The 25293-nt window shown below is 42.0% G+C and overlaps 1 protein-coding gene across 2 annotated transcripts in view; it reads right to left on the bottom strand.

Moving 5' to 3' along the window:
- fat3a (FAT atypical cadherin 3a) overlaps positions 1-25293 on the bottom strand; it is a 148016-nt gene that overhangs the window by 44260 nt on the left and 78463 nt on the right. The window contains exons 6-11 of one of the 2 annotated variants that reach the window (XM_062386146.1): positions 23908-23976; positions 10816-10958; positions 7727-8002; positions 6283-6493; positions 3443-6171; positions 1962-3333 (exon numbers count right to left, since the gene is read on the bottom strand). In XM_062386146.1, coding sequence (XP_062242130.1) covers positions 1962-3333; positions 3443-6171; positions 6283-6493; positions 7727-8002; positions 10816-10958; positions 23908-23976 — 4800 coding nt within the window. Of the gene's footprint in view, positions 1-1961; positions 3334-3442; positions 6172-6282; positions 6494-7726; positions 8003-10815; positions 10959-23796; positions 23977-25293 lie in introns of those variants that run through there. The other variant, XM_062386145.1, reaches the window with a different exon arrangement.

Genomic DNA, 25293 nt, shown 5'->3' with positions numbered 1-25293 from the left:
CTGATCTATGAGTAGATGTGACCAGAGAAGCTCTGTGTTTTCACTGTTTCCACTGTTCCACAGAGTCACTAACTGGCTGTTACACGGTGAAGAGCTCAATCTCAGTCACTGCCCGTGTCTCTGAGCGAGTGTGTGACGGAGCGCAGGGGCTGTGTGTGTGTGTGTGTGTAGCTCAGTTGACCAATCCTGCTCGAGACTGAGGTTAGGCCCGCCTTTCTCATTAGCATAAGGACACTGAAATGTGGAAATAAATAAATGTGGAAATAAATAATAGTTGCAATAAAAGTGGAAATAAATAAATAAATGTGGAAATAAGTTTAAGACATTGATTTATTTAATTCTGCATTTATTTCCATATTTATTTATTTATTTCCACATTTATTCCAACTTTTATTTTTCGATTTCAGTGTCCTTATGCTAATGAGAAAGGCGGGCCTAACCTCAGTCTCGAGCAGGATTGGTCAACTGAGCTACACACACACACACAGCCCCTGCGCTCCGTCACACACTCGCTCAGAGACACGGGCAGTGACTGAGACTTGATCTCTTCACCGTGCAACAGCCAGTTAGTGACTCTGTGGAACAGTGAAAACACAGAGTTTCTCTGGTCACATCTGCTCAGAGATCAGCGGCTTCATGATCAGAGCAGAGGCTGCAGGTGGTTTGTACCGAGCTGGAGTTTCTGTTTCCTCCTCCTCCTCTCGGCTCGCTCATTGTGCTCAGTACAACACGAGACGTGTCGCTCACAGTCAGGACTACTGACACCTAAATCATCCCAATAAAAAATAACCTTAACTGACCCTCTGAACTTGAACTAGTTCATTTTAAGTGTGAACTGGCTCAACGTCCCAAACAGCTACTGGACACCAGCATTGAAAGGCAGAAGTAGTAGGGCTGGATCATTACACTCCTGTGACCAATCCTGCATGAGACTGCGGTTAGGCCCGCCTTTCTCATTAGCATAAGGACACTGCAAATGCAAAGGAAATGTATCAGGGAAAAAATAAATGTTAAAATATATTTAAGACATTTCTTTTGACATTTCTTTTGGTATTAACATATTTATTTATTTATTTCTGTATTTATTTATTTATTTCCATTTTTATTTATTCATTTATTTATTTATTTCTGTATTTATTTATACATTTATTTATTTATTTATTTTTACTTATGTCATGTATGGTCCTCCATAGATCTCCCTCTGATTTCCATGAGTAAACCAGACAGTATTCTAAAATACCTACTTTCAATCTATTAGCAACTTCTTTTGGCCCCTTAAGATGTGTAACTGTGTAAATGTTATAGGCTGCCATGAAATGTCATCTAATTTCAATACCTGTTTCTAATTTTTTTAATATACGTTTAAAATGTATCATGGCTTTATTTTAGTGTACAGTTATTCTCCTTTATAACTACTACATAAATTAAGCAGATGCAAATCTGGCACAAAGACAGAGAGAGACACACACAATAGCTCTCAGTAATCAATGTTTGCATGCGCAAGGATGAAAATACACAGCCCAGGAATTTTGTATTTTTCCTCCTCAATTTATGTCAAACACTAAAATTCAGTGCTGTTGATAAAAAATGTATTCCTTTCATGCGCGGTTTAGGGTAGAGGATGTTCATGTACAGTATCTGACCTTCATGTAGAACACTAGGGATCCTCACAGAGATTATCTTATTGTTCAATTGTATTGTATCAATCAAGTGATTTAGTTGCTATGATATAGTTTGACAACAATGGTAACCATAACCATGATAACCATAGTTTACCTTTTACAAAAACCTCTGCCTTTATACCAAAGTTGCCATCCCTACATAAGGAAAACAGGAACTAAACATTTACATTAGATGAAAAAAAAAATGCCAGCCAGGTTTATACAGGGTCCTCCAACAATAGGATTCATAGCCAGTAAAACAATTGTAATGAAATGATGGACATTAACAGTGGTACTCACCAGTGATGTGGTAGCTGACTTGCTGGTTAAGAGCAGAGCTGTCATCATCTCTAGTGTTCAGCACAGCTACCACCTCTCCTGGATGGTCACTCTCCTGAACTGAACTAAAGTAGTGCTGCTGCAGAAACCTCGGTGGGTTGTCATTGATGTCTGCCACTGCCACTGTCACAGTAGTTGTACTTGAAAGAGACAAAGTTTCCCCAAGGTCTGAGGCCACAACTGTGAATGTGTAAGATGGATCGGTCTCATGGTCCAGGTTTTTGCATGTTGAGATCCAGCCTGTGTTGCTGTCAATACTAAAAGTGTCAACCAGTGTGTCTGAATCTCCTCCTGACTGAATTAATGCCCCTAGACTGTATGTTACCTGGCCATTTGCCCCTGAGTCTGGGTCTACTGATTGCACCTGAATGATTTTGGTTCCAATTAACATTCCCTCCATTACTGTGGCCTCATATGAGTTAGCTTCAAAGGCTGGTTTGTTGTCATTTAGATCAAATACTTTGATTTCCACATCAACAGAAGTCACAGCTACCAGCTTTGCCTGTTGTACAGTGGTAGTGATTTTGAAGTGGTATCCTTTGATGACCTCATAGTCCAAGTACTTATCGAGCTTGATCACACCAGTGTCCTTATCCACCACAAATACTCCGTCTTGGTTGTTTTCTCCAGTCTCTCCATTAACCAGGGCAAAATTTTCAGAGACCAAAGCATATCCAGGATGAGAATTGAGTCGCACCATCCCTATGGTTGACCCTATGGGAGTATCCTCTGGCACGCCAAATGAATATTGATGTTGGCTAAAGTAAGGAATTAAAGAATCTGGAGAAAGAACATGGATATAGACAGACACTAAAGAGTGTCTGACTGGATGTCCTCCATCCACAGCTTTCACAAAAAAAGATAATACAGAGTTCCTCAAGTGACTGAAGCTGCCTTTGGTCACCATCCAACCATTGTCTGGGTCTATTTCCAAAATGTCTACCACTGAGACATGTGCCTCACTGTAGAGTGAGTATGTAACTTTGGCGTTAGTGCCATCATCAGGGTCATAGGCCTGGATCTGTGTCACCAAAAATCCTGTAGCAACGTCAGATTTGACTGAAGCTCTGTACTCAGTGGCACGGAAGTGAGGTACATTATCATTATCATCCAAAAGATTAACTTGTACTGTACAATAGGAGTCAAGTCCACCAGAGTCCCGGGCTACCACTGTCAAAATTATGTTCTTGTTGGCTGGGTCCTCACGATCAAGCTTTTCTGCAGTGGTGATCTGACCATTTGCATCAATGCTGAACTGGTCCTTTCCCACATCATTAACAAAGGAATAAGTGAAGTGGCCGAACACTCCGGGATCTGCATCTGTTGCTTTAACCTGGAATTTAAGTGCATTTGTCAATACAGATACAAGTATTTGATCATTTCAGTACTATAGTATTAATATTACTCCTGAAAAAACTTGAATGAATTCCAACAGCACTTACCTGTATAACTTTGGTTCCTACGGCAGCATTCTCTTTTAACTCCGCCTCATACAGATTGTGTCCAAACACTGGACTGTATAGGTTGGCTCCCAACATCTTAATATGAAGCTGTGCAGTGCTGGTGAATACTCCATCAGACACTGAAACATTAAGACTGTATGCAGGCTCCATTCTTTGCTTCCGGTGACTAGACAACGTGAGGATTCCTGTCTTTTTGTCCATCACAAAGTTCATCCTTTCATTTCCTGACAAAATGCTGTAATCCAGGTTTTCCCAATCTGAACTGTCAGCATCTGAGGCCTGGACACAGGCTACAAAATGGCCCCTTGGTGCTAACTCATTTACATATGCCTCATAGAGTAACTGATTGAAAAGTGGAGGATTATCATTCATATCATTTACTATAACTGTGACAGATACTTCACTACTAAGTGGTGGGAAGCCATTATCAGTGCCCCTGACAATGAAGTCATACTTCTGGAGTAGTTCATGATCTAGCATACGTGCTGTGAGGATTAATCCACTGCTACTATCAATGTGAAAGTAATCTGTGCTGTTATGTGCATCTGAGAAGATCTGGTAGCGGACAACATTGTTCTTCTCTGAGTCTTTATCAGTGGCAATAACTTGAAGGGCTGGGGTTCCAATCATGGCTGTTTCAGACAAAACTACCCTGTAGGACATTTTCTGGAAGATAGGCGGATTGTCATTAACATCCTGGACAATCACATTAACATCGACCTCTGCACGGGCACCAGTAAGACAGTCTGTGGCTCTGATGGTCAGGTGGTAAGATGATGCTGCTTCATAGTCCAAAAAGTGGATGACACTAATGACTCCAGTATCAAAACCAATGTCAAACTGAAGAGATTGATCTCCATCAACAATAGTGTAGATGATGTTTTGACCTTCAGGGCTAGTTGCATTGATGCCCATGATGGGTGTGTGCAAAGCTACATCCTCATTAACAGAAACAGAATAAAATGATCTGTCAAAGACAGGCATTGCCTTGTTGACTACAGTGATGGGGAACTCTATAGTAGATGAGAGAGGTGGATAACCACCATCTCTGGCATTTATCACCATCTGGTATTCAACAATAGACAGATCGGATTCAAAGGCTCTCTTAAGGCTGAGAACACCTGTCTGTTGGTTGATCTCAAAGTGACCATGGTCATCTTGAAGATAGTACGATATCTCTCCATTAATTCCTTTGTCACTGTCTACTGCCATGACGCTGAAAACAGGTGATCCTGGCTCAGCTTCTACTTGAACAGCTGCATAATAAGGAAGTCCAACAAACACAGGAGTATTATCATTTATGTCCTCAACTTGGACTCTAACCATAACTCTAGCCACATGCAGATGGTCATACTCCCTTCTTGCCTCAACAACCAGTTCATAAAACTCTTGCTCTTCACGGTCGAAGGGTATTCCTGTGGTTTGGATCACACCAGAAGTCGGACGAATTTTAAAGTGTGTACCAAAATTCAATAAGGTGTACTTCAAAGGTTCATTTAGATGGTTCCCCACAGCATTAACCACAGAGACTTGGCTGATGTTTGACACATTCTCCTGAATAGAGGAAGAGTAAAGACTATGGGTGAAACTGAGGCCAGAATCCAGAGCTTCTTGGACAAGAATGGTCACCAAAGCCATGCTGTAGAATTTACCATCTGAAACTTTGACACTAAAGCGGAAATATTCTTTGGTGAAGTTATTGTTTTTGACAATGATGACTCCACTTGAAGGTTTAATGGCAAGGTAATCCTGTACATCATCAGTCAGAGAGTAGGTAAGCTCTGCGAAAACACCTTCATCAGGGTCTACAGCCGAAACCTGCAAAGCTTCTACTCCCACAAAGGTGGGGAGTAGCAGGACTGTTTCATAGGCATTCTGGGTAAAACGAGGTGGTGAATCATTTGTGTCAATCACTTGTATTGTTACTTCAGTTGGACTGTCTGCCGTCAACTGTGGCCTACCGTTATCCCTCACATGCACATGGAAGTAAAAATTGGAAAATGTCTCATGGTCTAGATTAGCAATGGTTCTAATGGAGCCAGTCCCTGAGTCTACTGTGAAGAACATTTTTGCTGTATCCTCAACAATCTGGTAGACTAACAGAGCATTTTGGTTACGGTCAGCATCTGTGGCCTTTATTACGAGGGGTGAGTCATCTGAGTCCCATACCACACTGTTCACTGGTGCTGCCTCGCTGATGCTACCACGATAATGGAGCAGCTGGAACACTGGCGGGTTGTCATTTTCATCCACGACCTGAATTAACAGAGTAGCATTGGAGGCCATGCCAGCCATGTTGGTAGCCCGGACTATCAGAGTATAAGATGCTGTGGTCTCAAAGTCTAGAGGCCTTTGAATAGTAATCACACCACTGTATTGATTTATCTGAAAAATGCGGTCTTTGTTACCTTGCTTGATGTCATAAGTTAGGGTGGACTGGCTTACAGCACTGACGGCGGTTACAGAGGTCCCAATCACTGCATTTTCTGTGATTTCAGCTTGGTACTCAGGCTGAGGGAACTTTGGGCCAGCATTGTCAGAGAGGGTGACAGCAATACGCACAATAGTGGTGGTGGATAGGGGAGGGAAGCCATTGTCAGTGACTCTGACAGTGAGAACATAATGGCCTATGCTGGACAAATCCAGGTCATGTGCAACAGTGATGATACCCAAAACGGACTCAATATTGAATGCATTTCCAGTGTTCCCTGTAGGAAAATAAAGAACAGAGATTCAAAATGTATCATTGTGGTAGACATTTTAAGAACACTTACAACTTACAAAAATGGGTAGGCTATTTAGTTGTCAGAGATGCCTACCTGCTTCAATGGAGTAGTGTAGCTCTGCGTTCTCTCCTTTGTCTTTGTCAAGAGCAGTGACCTGCACCACACCTGATCCCACTGCTGCAGACTCATAAACTTGGCCTTCATATAAAGCACTAGTAAAGATGGGTACATGGTCATTTATATCTTCCACCTCTATTAGCACACGAGCCAGGTTCTTTCTGTAGGGGAACTCTTGGTCCTTTACCTGTAGAGCACAGGAAACAACAGGGAAAATGGTCATTAAAAGCAGTATAATTAGTTTATAATTCAAATGCATATCGAAATGTAACATAATAAAGTATAACAGACAAAAAATAAATCATAAATGTCATCAGACCATACCATTCACTGTCCTCTGGCATATATAGTTCCCCTAATTTCACTACTTTACCAACAGATGCATCCATCAGTTCAAAAAGTCGCTTTTTGTGATGAGATGTAGAGATTGGTTTGCTGTACAGTGTAAATATCGTAATTGAATAGAATGAAAGCACAATCTCAACAAATTGGATTTAGGAATAAAACCATGAGTTTATTCAAATTGTATTAATTAATTAATATCAACAAAAACGTCTCTTGTTCTGACCACTCCAGATCAATTCTATAGCAACAACACGATAATATTATTAAAAAAACAACTGCACTGTTCTCAGACTGAACATTTTTTGTGTACACTGTATATAGTATTTCTGCCATTCATATTTTTTGTATTTTTTATACATCCTTGCAGAAGTATTGCATGTTTATGGGGGCTTTGGCTGAGGGGTAGAGAAGTTGGTGTCCAAGGTCGGCGGCTCGATGGCAGTCTTCCCAATCTGCATGCCGAAGTGTCCATTTGCAAGATACTGAACCCAAATAGCACCTCATAGAAAAAAGTGCTGCCCATAAATGCACTGTATGAATGTATGTTTGAATGGGTGACAAGCAAACTGTAAAGAACTGTACTGTTAAGTGCTTTGAATGGTCATCAAGACTATAAGCTATATAAATACAGACCATTTACCTACAATTACTTCACTTTACAGTACAGTACTGGTTAATATGTATTTTTTTATTATCTTCGACTCTCTTCCCCCTTTCATTTTAAATGAATAAGACAAATATGTAATATCATTGCTTTAAACAGAATTAAACTAGCCCAAAATTTGCTCAGCTTTGAAACCATTGAAATTAAGCTGCATTCTTCTTTTTAGTGCAAAAATTGTAAAACCTTCTATTGCCCATATTTCATCTTTTGGGTATTTGGGGTTAAACAAATATCATGTAAATTAATAATTAGCCGCTATATGTATACACACAAACTGCTAGCGATATAGCCCTTTAACACCTCAATTATTTGAATGAGAGTCACAACTGTTGGCACAAGATCCTAAATATAAGTCATTGGCAGACACTGACTTACATTTAGTGGTACATACAGGATTAAAGCAAGTCTTACAACAACAGTGAGGATGTGCTGGGCGCAGGCCTCATGATCCAGCCTCTGAGCAGTGTAGATGGTGCCCACAGTAGGGTGGATGCGAAACAGATGCATACTGCTGGGGTCGATGGAGCTCTGTATTGTATAGGTCAGCTGATGATGCACATCACGGTCAGATGCCAAAACCTGGACCACCTCAGAGTCTGCTGGTGTATCTTCAGAAATAGTGACATCATAGGTTGATTGGGAAAAAATGGGAGCATTGTCATTGTTGTCCATGACAATGACGTGAACCTAGAGTATGAGGGGCATTGACAAAGAAAAGAGAAGAGAAGAATACATTAAGACATGATAAACTGAGTGCATAGTAGTTTGTCATATTTTCAGTTTGAACATATAGATATTTTGAACAACACCAAATAATGGCATCGTAACATTTCCTACAAAACATATTTGCAAGTACAGATTAGTTGTATTTAAACATTTTGTAGGAAGCAGGATTAGTAATTCAGTAAGAAAAGTTGAGGGAGTATAAAATCCATAAATTCTTAGCCATTATTATGCCAGAAACAAACACTGTATAGTACAATGATGTAGCAGAAGACATTAGGATATGGCTTTGGTTTCTGCTTTTGTTAAATTACTACTGTCACAATAGCCCAGTTTGACCAAGTCCTGGCTGTATCAGCACCCTTGAGGGCTCAGGAATCTTATCACCACAGTGATATAAAGAGTTATTGTACACAAATAGTTTTCCCATTTTGAAAACTGGTCTATACACTCTCTAGTCTATACGCTCTCTAGTGCAGTGATTCTCAAATGGGGGTACGCGTACCCCTGGGGGTACTTGAAGGTAATCCAGGGGGTACTTGAGATTTTTTTTATATATATTTAAAATTAGCATCCATTCAAAAATCTTTGAAAAATTGTTATTTAACAAATATTCAATAAAATATAAGTGTAAGTTCATGAACTAAATTTTATATTCAGTAGGCTTTTCAATTTAATTATCCTAAAAAAAAGAGTTTCCCCCATACCGATGGTTTGACCCAACCTGGCACACGCCACCTGTCATCACCTGCCTTGAAAATTTCAACAGTGGAGTCGAGTTGAAGTGCAGCAGCAATGCTGCTGAAACACGGAGGGACAAGTAACAAATAAGGCGAAACCAGAGCAGAGAGCCTTCCCTAAACAACACCGTGAGAGCTTGTGTCTCTTCGGAGGGGCGCTAAAACGTAAAAGTTTTCCGTTGTGAAGTTAATGATTCATAACAAGTCCGCGTCTCTACCGGTACCCTTTCAAAATAAAAGCATGTAATACATAAGCGGAAATGAAATTGTATGACCTTGAAGGAAGCAAATATGAAAGTCATGTTGGTAAGCCACCTGAGTTTTTTAAGAGGAAACTTTCTGAATTCAGGTCATCTCAAGACACGATGCGAAAAGCCTCCAAGAAGCAAACGGAAACAAGCTACCTGTCAGTATTCTTTTCGATCTTTAAAGAAGATATTTTAAGATGATAAATATTAAAAAAATATGTTTTGAGCTAATCTTTTATTTAAAACTAAGTTAATGATTTATTTTTTGGGAAGAAGTTTAGCTATAATTAAGTTTATGAGTTCAGTTTGAGAACATATCTTTATTATGATCCCAAAAGAGGTCACTTTAAGTTGATAATTATTTTGAGGTGCACAAATCTTTATTTATATTGAGATAATAATAAAAGTCTTTAGTTATTTTTATATCTTTTTTATTTCGAAATAGTTCAAGAGAGACCACTACAAATGAGCAATGTTATGGACATTGATGGAGTTTTAAATTTGAATGTGTCTAGTTACAAGGCTTAATAAATCACATTACATCTTTCTTTTATCCAAAAATGCTTTGCGCTGGTAAGGGGGTACTCGGCAGAATTTTTTCTTCGAAGGGGGTACGTCACTGAAAAAAGGTTGAGAACCACTGCTCTAGTGTATAGACCAGATACTAAATCATAATTATATATAGTAATATAAGCTTATATAGTCATAATATTGAGATACTAAGTCATAATAATGAGATACTATCTTATAATAATGAGATGCTAAGTCATAATTGTGAGATACTATCTCATAATAATGCCATCAGTAAGTCATAATTATGAGATACTATTTCATAATGATGAGATAGTTAGTCATAACTAGAAAATTCCTGAATGGGTACCTTCTTCGTACGGGTCGAAAAGAGACTTTTCTTTTGGTGGGGAAGAGAGACAGACTGTGTCATTTGGGACCGATTGCTCAACCTTTATTTTCACACTAACCACTAGGTGGTGCTATCACAATTAGTGTGTATGCAGTGATAGCGATAGCCTTGACTTGATCAGGTGTTGACTGATCATTTGACCGAATTTTGGGATGGATTGCTAAAAGACAAAGAAAAAAATCAATGTTTAAATCCCACCCACACTGGGACTTGAACCCACCCCCTCTGGGTCACATTCCCTCTGACCTACTGATGTCACCACCTATAGTAAATAGATCTCACTGTCCCCTTTTCGCCCTTTGGCCCCCCTCCCTCTGCATGTGTGACTCCCTGATTACAGCATGTGCGACGTGAGAGAGGGAGACATCAGCCCTCTGGAGAACGTCCCGAACAAAATGCTCTAATTCAAAATCTATAACAAACTAACTACTCTTTCTACATTATCAGTTTAGAGGAATCCTTGTATCTAATATTTTTGAATAAGGGGGACTATTTCATATCCGAAATTGGAATGGCTAAAGCTGAGGTAACATATTTGCACAAAAAAATTATGATGTGGCACCACAGCTACAACATAGGTCACAACCGGCTTTTGTGTGTGGTGTTTGCAATTTTTATCCCTTCCTGGAGTGGGTGTTTATTTCCACCTACTCCTGTTTCTTCCCATAGTGCAATGGTTAACTTGCAAGTCTAAATTGGCAATAGGTATGAATGTGCAGAATTATTGTTTTTCTGTCCCTGATTGGCAATTCTATGACTGACTAGTAACCTGTTTACACAACATCTCCCCAAAAGCATGTACAGTTGTAAGGTACAAGTCTAACACACCAAGCAATGAAAGGCTTCTAAGTAACGGTAACGTGGTACCTGTGTGTATGCAGTGTTGGTGCCATCTGTGGCTTGCACTGTCAGGTTGAAGAAGGAGTGCTGTTCAGCATCCAGAGGCTTGGCGATGATAATAGTGCCCACAGACTTCTCCACATCAAATAAACTGTCGCTATTCCCACCTGCTCCACAGGAAGAAGGTAAGACAAGAGGAAGGAAAAGCCTTTTGTCAAACAGAGTGTGAATCATATCAATACACCCAGAACACACACTAGTTATGATGAATATATTAAAAGACTTTCGCACCAGACTGTTTATTTATGGACCAATTGTTTACAGTCATGTCCTGTATCATCCAGATATTTTGTAAGTATGCCATAAACGAGTTCCTGACAGGAACTAAAAGAATATTTCTCCTGTCAGAGTTTCTCTGCATTGGCTCCCTGTAAAATTCAGATGCTAATTATGTCTGTCATTAATAACATTATTAGATCCAAAAATATCTCTCTGATTATTTTCATTATAACAACCAGTCTGACAGACATAAAATATGATGGTTACACACACACACACACACACACACACACACACACACACACACACACACACACACACACACACACACACACACACACACACACACACACACACACACACACACACACACACACACACACACACACTCCTGCAAGCCAACAGTCAAAAGACCACGGAAACAGTGAAGCATAAGCACAGGCCATGCAAGCACACAAAAAACATTCAGTGCATGTTCCAATTACAATACAATACATATAAATATAGTTTGTTGCATTTATTCAATTATAGGACAATAAAAAAAACTGTTGACATTTAACTGCTATTTTGACCTATTACAAAAAAGGAAAACCCCAAACTCTAAAGAATTGGAGAACACAATACATTTGTAGGCCTACTTTGAAATAAATGAAACACAGAACTATGCTTTTTCCCTCATCTCCAGCTTGGTACTTTTCAGCAGATGCTGTGTGCATGCTCTGGAAATGTCTTTAAACAATACATTTTTGTTTGCTAATTCCTCGCCAAATATCAAGCATGCAGGTAAGCCAACATCGTACCTGTTGGCATGTATCTAGATTAGCGACATGCAGGGAAGAGGGCCGGGCCGTAATAGGATGTGACAGATATTTTAGTTGAAGAAATATTAAAACAAAACGAGAGAGCAGGTCAGACTGGAGGCGGACACCGAAAACTAAAGCTCGGTATAAAACCAAATGCAGCTTCTGCTCTGATCAAGAAGCTGCGGCGCTGATCTCTGAGCAGCTGTGACCAGAGAAACTCTGTGTTTTCACTGTTCTAACTGTTAAGAAGGTCAGTCAGTGAGCGGCTGCTTCACGTGAACAAGCTCTGATCTCACTGATCTCCCTAGGCCTGTGTGTGTGTGCGTGCGCGCTCCCAGATAGCGGACACACACACATGCCCCGGGAGATCAGTGAGATCAGAGCTTGTTCACATTCACGTGCTCCCGGTATTTCATGATGGCCTGACACGATGATGATGATTTAAAGAATGAACGTAAAGGTGATGTTCACTCACGTTCATCATATGAAAACTGATTTGTTAAGTTCACCGTTCGCGAAAAATATAATAATAACATGCACTCTACAGGGAACCACTACAGAGGGGCTGATGAGCTGCATGCGGCTCCGGAGCTGCAGGTTGCCGACCCCTGTCTTAGAGGAAAGTCCGTGGTTTTCCGTGGCTAAATTGCCCCTTCTAGTAGAGAAAATGCTGCACATAAATGCACAGTATGCATGTGTAATATATTTGAGTAGTCATAAAGACTAGAAGTAGTACTGAATAGAATAAGTACAGACTGTTTACCATTTACTGATGATGTTGATTTCACTAGGCAGAAAGGGAGCTGTAATTCAAACAATTATTGTTGACCTCTTAAACCAAAGTTTCAGCAATATGTAGGAAGAGGTAAAGCTGTGATGTTCCGTCACGGCTTAATTCTCAACTCAGCACCCATAAAGTGAATTCAAAACTTAATTTAGTCAGCGCTGGACTGATCGATTGGTGGCTTCTCCGTTTCGTTAATCTATGATCCCAGCTCGTCAGCTCATTACCCCTCCTGTTACCACTGTTGAGATATCTATGCTTCTCTGCATCTTGTGACTATATTTTACCTATATCCTGTGAATAAATATTAGCTGTACAGTCTATATAATCAACAATGCATAAAACAAAGTATAAACTGTGAACTGTGAACTGTTTAACTGAAAACAACATGTTTTCTACCGTTGGCTCCTCAGACGAACTGTGAGCCAGAGAGATGGAAACAGGAAGCTGATACCCACACATTACTCAGAATAAGCTTACGCTATAACTGTTTTTTCTTAGAATAAGGTGTTATCTTTTTGACTCAGATGCAGGGTCACGCACAGGGCACAACCACAGAAAGGAGAAACGAGACAGGAATCAGACATAGCAACCGACCGGTAACCATGCACATGAACTTGTGACATTCTGATAAAGTAAATACACAGTTTGAGGTGAATGTGAGGTGCACAAATTTGCATAGCTACACATTAAGGAAGCAGCATACATTAGACCAATAACTGAGTCTCCTCAAAAAAGGACCTCCTCCGCACCTCCTCCGCACCCTGTGTCTCATATATACTGTGGATTTAGGATTGAACAGGGCATCTCCTCGACATGATCCAGTGAAGCTGGTGATGTGTCCGGCCGAACCCCTGAGACTCTCTGTCAGTATTTCATTGTTTTACAATAAATGTTCAATTTCCAGAACTTCATGTCTCAAATCCTGGATCAACAAAAACGTTTGTCCAATCGCCGGAGGCGGGGTCAAGTTTAGTGCCTGGCGACACCACCACACACCACGCAAGTGCGTGTGCCCAACAATATGTACTTTTATGCCAGTTCAGTGACAGGTCGAAAAATTCTGTTAACTGCAGCCTTTTCTTAATAACTTCACTAGGGAACACAAATTAATTGAAAATATTACATGTGACATGAAAGAATACGTGAAAATATCAACAAAATGTTCCAAACGATAATCTCCAATGCAACTCATCTCTGCTCTCGTCGGTAAATATATATGACTGACCTATACAGAGCTGTATCAAGAATTGATTCAGTCTAAGAACCTAAATTTGACAAATGGTGACTTATTTGATTGACAGCGGCAAAAAATAAAACCTAAAAATGATAGAAATCATCACAGGCTGTTAAAGCGTACTTCTCAGGGGATCGTAATGATTTCCAGCAATTCAAACCTTTTAACAAAACTAGTACATATTCAGAGAGGGCAGAATTTTCAGTTGACCTTGGATTGAGGCCAGCACTCATCAGCTTGATAACTCTAAGACATTTACAGATATATAATACGGGGCAAGTTACTGAGTACTGTCACCTGGGCTGTGCTTGTGTATACCAAAAAGTATTAATGACCAAATGAAGACAGAAAAGACGCTCAACCATTTTGTGATTAACGCAGCATCAAACCCCATCCAACCTGAACATACACGCTAAAAGGCCTTTACATAAAAAAAACATTAAAAAACATTATTAATGTTTTTTGAATCCATCCCCAATTAATGCACGCTTTCACATTAGCATAAGAACATTGCAGAGTGGTGTTACGACTTTTATTTTTTAGACCAAGATAGATTTTTCAAAGGTTTTCCTTCTGACATGTACACATCTAACCACTCAGAATGTGTGTTCTGAGTGGTTACATACCGAAGCACTCTATCATGGTTATCCGTCTATCTATGCTATATACTAAGATTTAGCCTATTAGGATGAAGCAACAGGCAACCTAACTCATCTTGAAGAAAATTAATGAATTAAATGTGGAAAGCTGGGACTCTTTACTAACAAATAAAACATTCCTAAAATTAATTAAATAAATTCTCATGAAAAAGGATCTAGGTGCACCAGTTCTTCACACTGTCGAACGGAGGTACTAGAATTTTTTATGTTGATTCCATCTTTTGTTTATGCTGTGCATTTTTTCTTCTCGTCGCACTTAACATGACAATTCAGGCAAATCTGAATCCCCTCTGAATTATTCTCTATTTCTTGAAGTTTAGTTGATGTGCGAAGGCCTTTAGCCCAAAAAGAAGTAGAGGGTTGGGCAAGAATCTTGCTGAGACACTTCCGGTAGGTGAGTAGAATGGAGTAGCCGTGTTTCTTCAGGCTCCCGCCATACAGTTTCTGTTTTGACCATAAGTCAATAACAATGATCTCAATTAGTGACAACTAAACACCAAACGGAACCCAAACAAGTTTTTTGCCCAACAACATTTTGTCCAGACCAGCAAGCCGTTGAAAAAGACAGAACAAGCTGCCCCAGGGGACACAACAAAATAAATAAGATCATGTCTCATCTTCAAGATTTGAGAGGTTATGTCGTTTTCTTGCAGGCGACGCACTTGGGCAGTGACAAAGTCTTGCGCATTAAAAGGGGTAGGTTTAGCCATTTATATCATTCAAGGTTTAATGCGAGGGCCAGGGGTGCTGCCATCTTGATTAAAAGCAACATTCCATTTGAATCTTAAAAAGTTGTAGCTGACCCAGCTGGTAGATTTGTTATTGGGACAGGAAAGCTGTTCAGCACTCAGGTTATCTTAGCTAGTGTCTATGCGCCAAATTGGCATGATGAACAATTCATATCAAAGTTCTTCAATTCTATTCCCAACATTGAAACATTCCACATCATTGTTGGGGGGGATTTTAATTTCATACAAGATGCTGATTTATACAGGTCCTCCTCTAGACCATACTCTATCAATAACTCTGCCAAACTACTAACCTGCATTGCGAGTGAGTTGGGCTTGTCAGACCCATGGAGGTCTAAGTTCCCCAATAAAAAATACTTTTCTTTTTTTTCGCGTGTCCACTATTCCTATTCTAATATACACTCATGCGAGTACCACAGTATTATTACCTCAGACCGTGCTCCCACATCACTAGACATACAGTTTCCCAATTACAGCTGCATCTTAAAACCATGGCGATTTACCTAACATTTAATATCTAATGACCCCTTTGTAGACTTCTTAAGATCCAATATACAACTATTTTTTGAAATAAATGACACACCAGAGGTATCAAAAGGAACCTTGTGGGAAGCTTTTAAGGCATACTTGAGAGGCCACATCATTTCCTACACAACGCACCCACAGAAAAAATGACTAAGTCCAGACAAGAGGAACTGTCACAGAAACTCCTGGAAATTGATGATAGCTACTCCAATAACCTAGACCCTTTACTTTATCAAAAGCATTTACAACTCCAAACTGAGTCTAACCTTTTATCTACAAATGAAGCAGAATTGCAATAGCTCAAGTCTAGACAGCGATTTTTTTAATCAGGGGACATTGCTGCAAAAATCCTTGCCCAGCAAGGAGCCGCATACGCCTCCAGGCTTATTCACAGTATTAGGTCTACACCAGGCATTACTCTTACTGACCCAAAATCCATAATTGAAACATTCACCAAATTTTATTCTGATTTATATGCCTCTGACCACCCCCAGACAAGTACAGCCAGAACACTGAACACCATTGAGTTTTCTAGAGTGGATGAGGAGCTGGTTGAGAATTTGGCCAATCCAGTTTCAGCAGCTGAGATCATGACTGCTATAAGTACTTTACAGAGTGGCAAATCGCCGGGCCCGGATGGATTTACGGTAGAATTTTATAATATATTACTCTTCTCTTAAAAAATATAAAGATCCTCTACTTTGTAGTAGTTTTAGACCTATATCTCTGTCATTATCTTCAGGTTATGTACCACAGTCTTTTAAAATAGCTGTAAACAAACCCCTTCTCAAAAACCCACCCTAGACCCAGAGGTTTTAGCCAATTACAGACCAATATGTAATCTCCCCTTCATGTCTAAAATCTTAGAAAAAGTTGTAGCCAATCAGCTGTGTGAGTTTCTCCAGGAAAATAGTATATATGAAGACTTTCAGTCTGGTTTCAAAGCCAATCACAGCACAGGGACAGCCTTAGCAAAAGTCACTAATGACCTTTTAATAGCCTCAGATCAGGGACTTGTGTCTGTCCTCGTTCTGTTAGATCTCAATGCAGCATTCTACACAATTAACCATCAAATTTTATTACAAAGACTTAAACAGTTAATTAACATTAATGGAACTGCCCTTAACTGGCTTAAATCTTATTTTTCTGATCGCTCCCAAATCGTGCAAATTAATGATGAGTCATCTGTGCGCACCAAAGTTAACCATGGTGTTCCACAGGGCTCTGTGCTCAGCCCAATTTTATTCTCATTATATATGCTTCCACTAGGAAACATTATCACGACACACTCTGTACATTTCCACTGCTATGCGGATGACAACCAGTTATACTTGTCAATAAAACCTGAACAAAGTAATCACTTAACTAAACTTCGAGCATGTCTAAGGGATATACCTGGATGACCCGCAATTTTCTCTTATTAAACTCAGTTAACAGGTTATAATACTTGGCCCTAAACACCTTAGAGATACATTATTTTATGATATAGCTGCGCTAGACGACATTGACCTTGCTTCCAGCGAAATAGTCATGAACTTGGGAGTGATTTGTCCTTTAATTCACACTTAAAACAAATTTCTAGGACAGCCTTGCTCTTCCCAATTTTTTGTATTACTATTGGGCAGCTAATATTCATAAGCTTTTGTACTGGACTGACAAACCTACCACCAACCAGCCTGTCTTGGGCCATTTTGAAATGTCATCATCCCAGGTCTCTCCTTGAACCGTCACCTTATCGTGGTGGAGAGGTTTGCGTGTCCCCGTGAACCTGAGGGCTGTGTTGTCTGGAGTCTTGTGCTCCTGGTAGGGTCTCCCATGGCAGAGTGGTCTCAGGTGAGGGGCCAGACTAAGAATGGTTCAAAACCCTCAATGAATATCGACAAAAGAGGAGATGGGACCCAGCCCGGAGTTAGCCCGGGGCCCCCGTCTGGAGCTAGGCCCAGACGGAGGACTCGATGGCGAGCGTCTGGTGGCCGGGTTTGCCACGGAGCCCGGTCTGGCATAGCCCGAACAAACTACGTGGCACCCCCCCTCTCTTCATCTCATGGGCCCACCACCTGTGGGAAGACCCGTTGGGGTCGGGTGCGCAGCCACATGGGTGGCAGCGAAGGTAGGGGGTCTCGACGGACCAGACCCGGGCGGCAGAAGCTGGCTCTGGGGACGTGGAACGTCACCTCGCTGTGGGGAAAGGAACCGGAGCTTGTGAGGGAGGTGGAGCGCTATCAGTTAGATCTGGTGGGGCTTACCTCCACGCACAGTCTCAGCTCTGGTACCGTACTCCTGGATAAGGGTTGGACTTTATTCTTCTCCGGAGTTGCCAAGGGCGTGAGGCGTCGGGCGGGTGTGGGGATACTCATAAATCCCCGGCTGAGCGCCGCGGTGTTGGAGTTTACCCCGGTAGACGAGAGGGTCGCCTCCCTCCGCCTAAGGGTTGTAGGGGGGAAAACTCTGACTGTTGTTTGTGCGTATGCACCAAACAGCAGTTCAGAGTACTCGGCCTTCTTGGAGACCCTGAATGGAGTCCTGTATGGGGCTCCAGTAGGGGACTCCGTAGTTCTGCTGGGTGACTTCAACGCCCACGTGGGCAACGATGGAGACACCTGGAGAGGCGTGGTGGGGAGGAACGGCCTCCCTGATCTGAACCCGAGCGGCCGTTTGTTATTGGACTTCTGTGCTAGCCATGGATTGTCCATAACAAACACCATGTTCGAGCATAAGGGTGCTCATAAGTGTACCTGGTACCAGAGTACCCTAGGCCGAAGATCAATGATCGATTTTGTGATCGTGTCATCTGATCTGAGGCCGCATGTTTTGGACACTCGGGTAAAGAGAGGGGCGGAACTGTCAACCGACCACCATCTGGTTGTGAGTTGGATCAGGGAGTGGGGGAAATTTCCGGATAGACCTGGTAAGCCCAAACGAGTAGTGCGGGTGAACTGGGAACGTCTGGAGGAGGCCCCCGTCCTAGGTATCTTCAACTCACACCTCCGGCGGAGTTTTTCTGGCATTCCTGTGGAGGTTGGGGGCATTGAGCCGGAGTGGGCGGTGTTCAAAGCCTCCATTGCTGAAGCTGCGGCGGCTAGCTGTGGCCTCAGGGTCTTAGGCTCCTCAAGGGGCGGTAACCCTCGGACACCGTGGTGGACACCGGTGGTCAGGGAAGCCGTCCGATTGAAGAAGGAGGCCTTCCGGGATATGATATCCTGGAGGACTCCTGACTCGGTTGCAGGGTACCGACAGGCCCGAAGGGCTGCAGCTGCTGCCGTGTCGGAGGCTAAGCAGCGGGTGTGGGAGAAGTTCGGAGAGGTCATGGAGAAGGACTTTCGGTCGGCACCAAAGTGTTTCTGGAAGACTATCCGGCACCTCAGGAGGGGGAAACGGGGAACCATCCAAGCTGTGTACAGTAAGGATGGGACTCTGTTGACCTCAACTGAGGAGGTTGTCGGACGTTGGAAGGAACACTTTGAGGAACTCCTGAATCCGAATAACAAGCCCTCTATGTTGGAGGCAGAGCTCGAGGTTGATGGTGTTTCATCGTCAATTTCCCTGGTGGAGGTCACTGAGGTGGTCAAACATCTCCGCAGTGGCAAGGCCCCAGGGATTGATGAGATCCGGCCAGAAATGCTAAAGGCTCTGGGTGTTGAGGGGCTGTCATGGTTGACACGCCTATTCAACATCGCGTGGGAGTCGGGTACAGTGCCAAAGGAGTGGCAAACTGGGGTGGTGGTTCCCCTGTTCAAAAAGGGGGACCAGAGAGTGTGTGCCAATTACCGGGGCATCACACTTCTCAGCCTCCCTGGTAAAGTCTACTCCAAGGTGCTGGAAAGGAGGGTTCGGCCGATCGTCGAACCTCAGATTGAAGAGGAACAATGCGGTTTTCGCCCCGGACGTGGAACTACAGACCAGCTCTTCACTCTCGCAAGGATCCTGGAGGGGGCCTGGGAGTATGCCCATCCGGTCTACATGTGTTTTGTGGATCTGGAGAAGGCGTATGACCGGGTCCCCCGGGAGAAACTGTGGGAGGTGCTGCGGGAGTATGGGGTAAGGGGGTCTATCCTCAGGGCCATCCAATCCCTGTACTCCCAAAGCGAGAGCTGTGTTCGCGTCCTCGGCAGCCAGTCAGTTTCGTTCTCAGTGGATGCTGGTCTCCGCCAGGGCTGCGCCTTGTCACCAATCCTGTTTGTGATATACATGGACAGGATATCGAGGCGTAGTCGGGGTGGGGAGGGGTTGCAGTTCGGTGGTCTGAGGATCTCGTCACTGCTTTTTGCAGATGACGTGGCCCTCATTGGATCATCGGCCTGTGACCATCAGCACTCACTGCATCGGCTGGTGGCCGAGTGTGAAGCGGCTGGGATGAGGGTCAGCACCTCTAAATCTGAGGCCATGACTCTTAGCAGGAAACCGATGGATTGCTTACTCCGGGTAGGAAATGAGTCCTTAGCCCAAGTGAAGGAGTTCAAGTATCTTGGGGTCTTGTTCGCGAGTGAGGGTACTATGGAGCGTGAGATTGGCCGGAGAATCGGAGCAGCGGGGGCGGTATTGCGTTCGCTTTACCGCACCGTTGTAACGAAAAGAGAGCTGAGCCGCAAGGCAAAGCTCTCGATCTACCGGTCGATCTTCGTTCCTATCCTCACCTATGGTCATGAGGGCTGGGTGATGACCGAAAGGACGAGATCACGGGTACAAGCGGCCGAGATGAGTTTTCTCAGAAGGGTGGCTGGTGTCTCCCTTAGGGATAGGGTGAGAAGCTCAGCCATCCGTGAGGAACTCGGATTAGAGCCGCTGCTCCTTCACTTAGAAAGGAGTCAGCTGAGGTGGTTCGGGCATCTGGTAAGGATGCCCACTGGGCGCCTTCCTTGGGAGGTGTTTCAGGCACGTCCAGTGGGGAGGAGACCTCGGGGAAGACCCAGGACTAGGTGGAGAGATTATATCTCAACACTGGCCTGGGAACGCCTCGGGATCCCCCCGTCAGAGTTGGTCAATGTGGCCCGGGAAAGGGAAGTCTGGGGCCCCCTGCTTGAGCTGCTCCCCCCGCGACCCGACCCCGGATAAGCGGATGAAAATGAGATGAGATGAGATGAGATCATCCCAGGTCTAACTGCGGTCATGGCTGTGTTCCCCACTTCCTGTGTCAGCCACTGAAGCCAGCGATAATCCAGTATTTAAGTAATTTAAGGTTATTGTTGCAATTCAGGAAACATTTTGGCTTGCAAGGTTCCTCTATTCATGCCCCAGTTGCCAATAATCAAAGTTTTAAACCTTCCATTATGGACTCTGCATTTCAGTTGTGGTCGGAGAGAGGTTTAGCGTCTATCAATGACCTCTACGACAATGGTACTTTCATCTCCTTCAGTGACCTATTGTCTAAATTTAATCCCCCCTCATGTCATCTTTTCTGTTTTTTCAAATTAGACATTTTGCCCAGAAAAACTACCCCTCAGACTCTGTTAGACACCCTTCTCATGATAAACCCCAATCAGAAAGGGAATATCTCCCATATTTGTTATGCAATGGACACCATCACTTCAGTTTACCCACAACACACAAACCATTTGTGGGAACAGGATCTAGGGCTACATTTTGAAGAAGATCAGTGGGACAATATTCTTGAGTTAGTCCACAATACTTCTGTCTGTGCCAGACAAGGGCTGATTCAATGTAAACTCATACAAAGGACTTACTACACCAATAATAGACTGTCTAAATGATATCCCAATGTAGCTTACACTTGTAATAGATACAACCAGTCCCCTGCCGATCTCATACACATGTTTTGTGTGCCGACCCCCATCCTCTCCGTGCCCTCTTTGGTATCCCACACAACAACATCTTAAAGGCTTAGGCATTCTGTTGGCTCGGCGCTTAATTTTACTGAGCTGGAAGCACAACTTGCCCCCATCCTAGACTTGATGGGTTAAGGAAGTTCTACACAACTTAATGTTCGAGAGATTAAGGTTTTCCCTCAAGGGCTCTCTGGAGAAATTTGACAAAATCTGGAACCCCTTGTTGTTCATTATAGACTCATTAGATATTACACCTGAAGAGTCAGATATCTGACTTCTGCTGACGTACCACTAAAACTTACATTCACAATGGGGGGCTGGAGGTGTGAGGTCGCTGTAAATTGTTAATTTTGGAAAAATTTGAGCTTCGTACAGTATCTCTTTTATGTCCTCATTTTGTATTGTCGATGCTCAATAAACATACAAAAAGAAAATGGTGACGATTTTATTTTTAACTCTGCTCAGTTCCAAAACAGTTTCCCACGTCTGGCTGACCACAGAGAACATGCTGGTGTCCCACCTAACCAACATTCGTAAGATGAAGCAGAGAGACAAACTTTTTTTGGGGGATGTCCGAAGTTATAGGAGATTTTTATCCAACCAAAAGCATCCCATGACTTCTTTTTTTTTTTTTTAATTCTCTTTTTATTTAGAAAGGCACATTTCCATCACATACATTAAATACAGCTTTAGTCTGTCAAGGACATAAGAAAGGATGGATGTAGTAAGTTTGGGTGATTTTGTTCATACTGCCTTTCTGGAGTTTTGTTTTATGGAAATAAATTACTCCATGTAAGAACCATAACAGAAGTTCTCATGACTTCTTATGACATTAACATATATTTATTTTGCCAGTATGTGTGTTTTGATAGCTTGTTATCCTGGAAAAACCTGTGTTTCAGCATTTAGGTAATTGTGTAAACTTACAACCAGAGCTAACATGCATAATAGATATGGTGAAATATATGGATAAATGGAGCCAAAGCCATGGCACATATGGGAAAGACTGTCATCTGAATCTTAATTCAATCTCTCATTCTACATTTCTTTCCTTGGTCTTTCGGGGGCAATTTGGGGTTTAGCATCTTCCATAAGGACACTTTGAAATGCAGACTGCAGGTGCTAGGGATCGAACCACTAACCTTCTGGTGTGTGGATGACCCTCTATCTCCTGATCCACAGCCATATTAGAATAGTGTGACCAAAAGCCACAGTTGTAAAGTTTCCAAATATACAATTTAAATTAACCCTGTGTTCCATGGTTATATAAAGACCTAATAATGCGCACAAACAATATGTGTGGAGGTTTATGTGGGTATTTACAGTGTATATTTATTGTGTTAGCATTGCTACACTGGCTTCCAGTTAAATCCAGAATAGAATTAAAATTCTCCTCCTGGATAGCTCAGCATCATGCACTGTTGACCACTAATGTCTTGTGAGTTTAGGGTTACATGCAAGCCTTTCTTTGCTTCTTCAACATACAAGATATAAGTCTATGAATTCCTCATACAGTTTCTTTGCATGTTTTCTCTTCTCTTTTTGTCTGTCACTCCTCTACCATGTCTCACTTGCCTATTTATATTCACACTGTTTACATTTTGTGAAGGATTTTATTAACATGCTGGATGCTAATTGCTGTCTGCTGGCCTTGAAAGAATGATTTGGGCACTGGAGTTTTTGCTGGAAGTGGGGGGTGATTAAGGATATGTATTGTTTCTTCAGTACCAAACCAGCTGCCCAACATTCAGATGGATCCATCAGTGTACCTATTAGGTCAGTGAGTAGAGAACATTTCCGTGCATGTGTGAAGTTGCATTTATATTGTGCTACACGAATGCATGCATATATTCCCTAAAGAATGCGTGTACAGATGTTGCTAACAGCAGGTTATTAGATAGGAACCAAGAAACCGGAGGGTTGTTGACCTGGTAGTAGATAAAAAGGTTGTGAAACACTTTTACTAAAGTTTCATCCCCTCAATTAACCTTGGCTGCAATGTAGTCCATTAACGTAACACACACACACACACACACACACACACACACACACACACACACACACACACACACACACACACACACACACACACACACACACACACACACACACACACACTGTTTGATTTAATCCATCCATCCAACCAAGTGATCATAGGAATATATCAGCAGCACAGATAATTAGCACAGGGGTGGATGATGAGCACCAACAGAAGAGACAAGGAAAAATAAATAAAGGGAAAAAATAGGCAGTGGAAAGACGATTGCAAAGAGAATTAGTGGAAGTTTAAAGTGAGATACCTTCTGATGAACAGTTCCTGCCACAAGTGCTCTGCAGAATATAGAACATCTCACGAAAAGACCTGGGACCTTCCAGGCAAGAAGCATTAAGGAGAGAGAGGACAGAGAATTTGAGACAGGAGTGACAGACAGGCTTGAGAAGAACATCAGGAGGAAGACCTGATACGCAAGGAAGAGAGGAGACAGATTGACAAGACAAGACAGGTAGAGACACAATTGCCTCCAGTGAGCTGAATCATCCTAAAATTATTTTACTTTGAACTCAGTCTACTGAAAATATATGTCCCTTCATGGAACACTTTTTTGTCAGAGGGAAATTGTTAGTCGTCTTGGTTTTGTGCTTCTACACTGTGTTATGGGTTTTCACAACACTGATACTGATATTTGTTTCTAACAGACATCCTCCTGAACTCTAACATATACAAAAATAACAGTCCCACAATTTGTATTATTTCGGGCTGTTTTATATCAACTCTTTTGGTAAGGCTGCTTTTTGTAAGGCCTTTGCACACACATTCACACACATATATATTTAGTCATTTGACTCTTGTACTGCAGTAGTGCTATTTTGATCAAAGATGATGGTGACACTAATTATCCTAATGATTGTCTGGTGTCTCGTTAATAGAAGTTAATGAAAAGTTGGGCGATGGATGGTGCTATAGGGAGCCAAGTCCATCCATGTGTAACACACACACAAAAGCAAAAGCCAGAAAGAATCTCCAGCTGGATACATAATGACTGTCACAGCTCAGTGACAATAAAGGAAAGATGGATGGTGCATTGTTGGAACCTTGGTGCTGTTTTCAATCTAGTTTGGGCTTAACCCTGTACTTCATGGCATTGAAAATTTAAAGAAATGAGAATTAAATATGTACATTTTCAGAATTATTAAATCACTTAAACCACCAAAACCACGATACATAATAAATTAAAATTAAACTGAGTGAGCTGGGCATGACATAATCTGGTTAAGCCTTTCAAGTGGGCAAAAGTGAACTATGTAGGAATTTAAGTCTACCATACTGATTTCCTATTCATACGGATGAACATCACACTAGCTTTACAGCTTTTCAGTGTTCTTCAAGTAATGCAAGTCTGTGCCTTCTCTGAGACTTCAAACTAAATAGGTTAAAACTATTAACAAGAATAAAACTATATTTCCTAAAGTGTAAAAGGAGTCAAACATTTTAACAAACTTTAAATTGTATCTTGTATTCAAGTTCTTTATGAAAAGCAGCAGTTCTAAATGCTGCATCTCCCACACGGTATACAGACCTGGCTGTTGGACAACTGGTTGCTATGGTGACTTGGATGGTCAGAGCAAAACAGATCATGCTGCGAGCCACAACACCTTACCTGCACCTCATATACAGATACACTGTC

This window comes from Platichthys flesus, chromosome 4 (genome assembly GCF_949316205.1).
Source record: "Platichthys flesus chromosome 4, fPlaFle2.1, whole genome shotgun sequence".
Taxonomy (NCBI): domain Eukaryota; kingdom Metazoa; phylum Chordata; class Actinopteri; order Pleuronectiformes; family Pleuronectidae; genus Platichthys; species Platichthys flesus.
The sequence above is the reverse complement of the archived record's forward strand: the minus strand, read 5'-3'. Positions and strand labels throughout refer to the sequence as shown.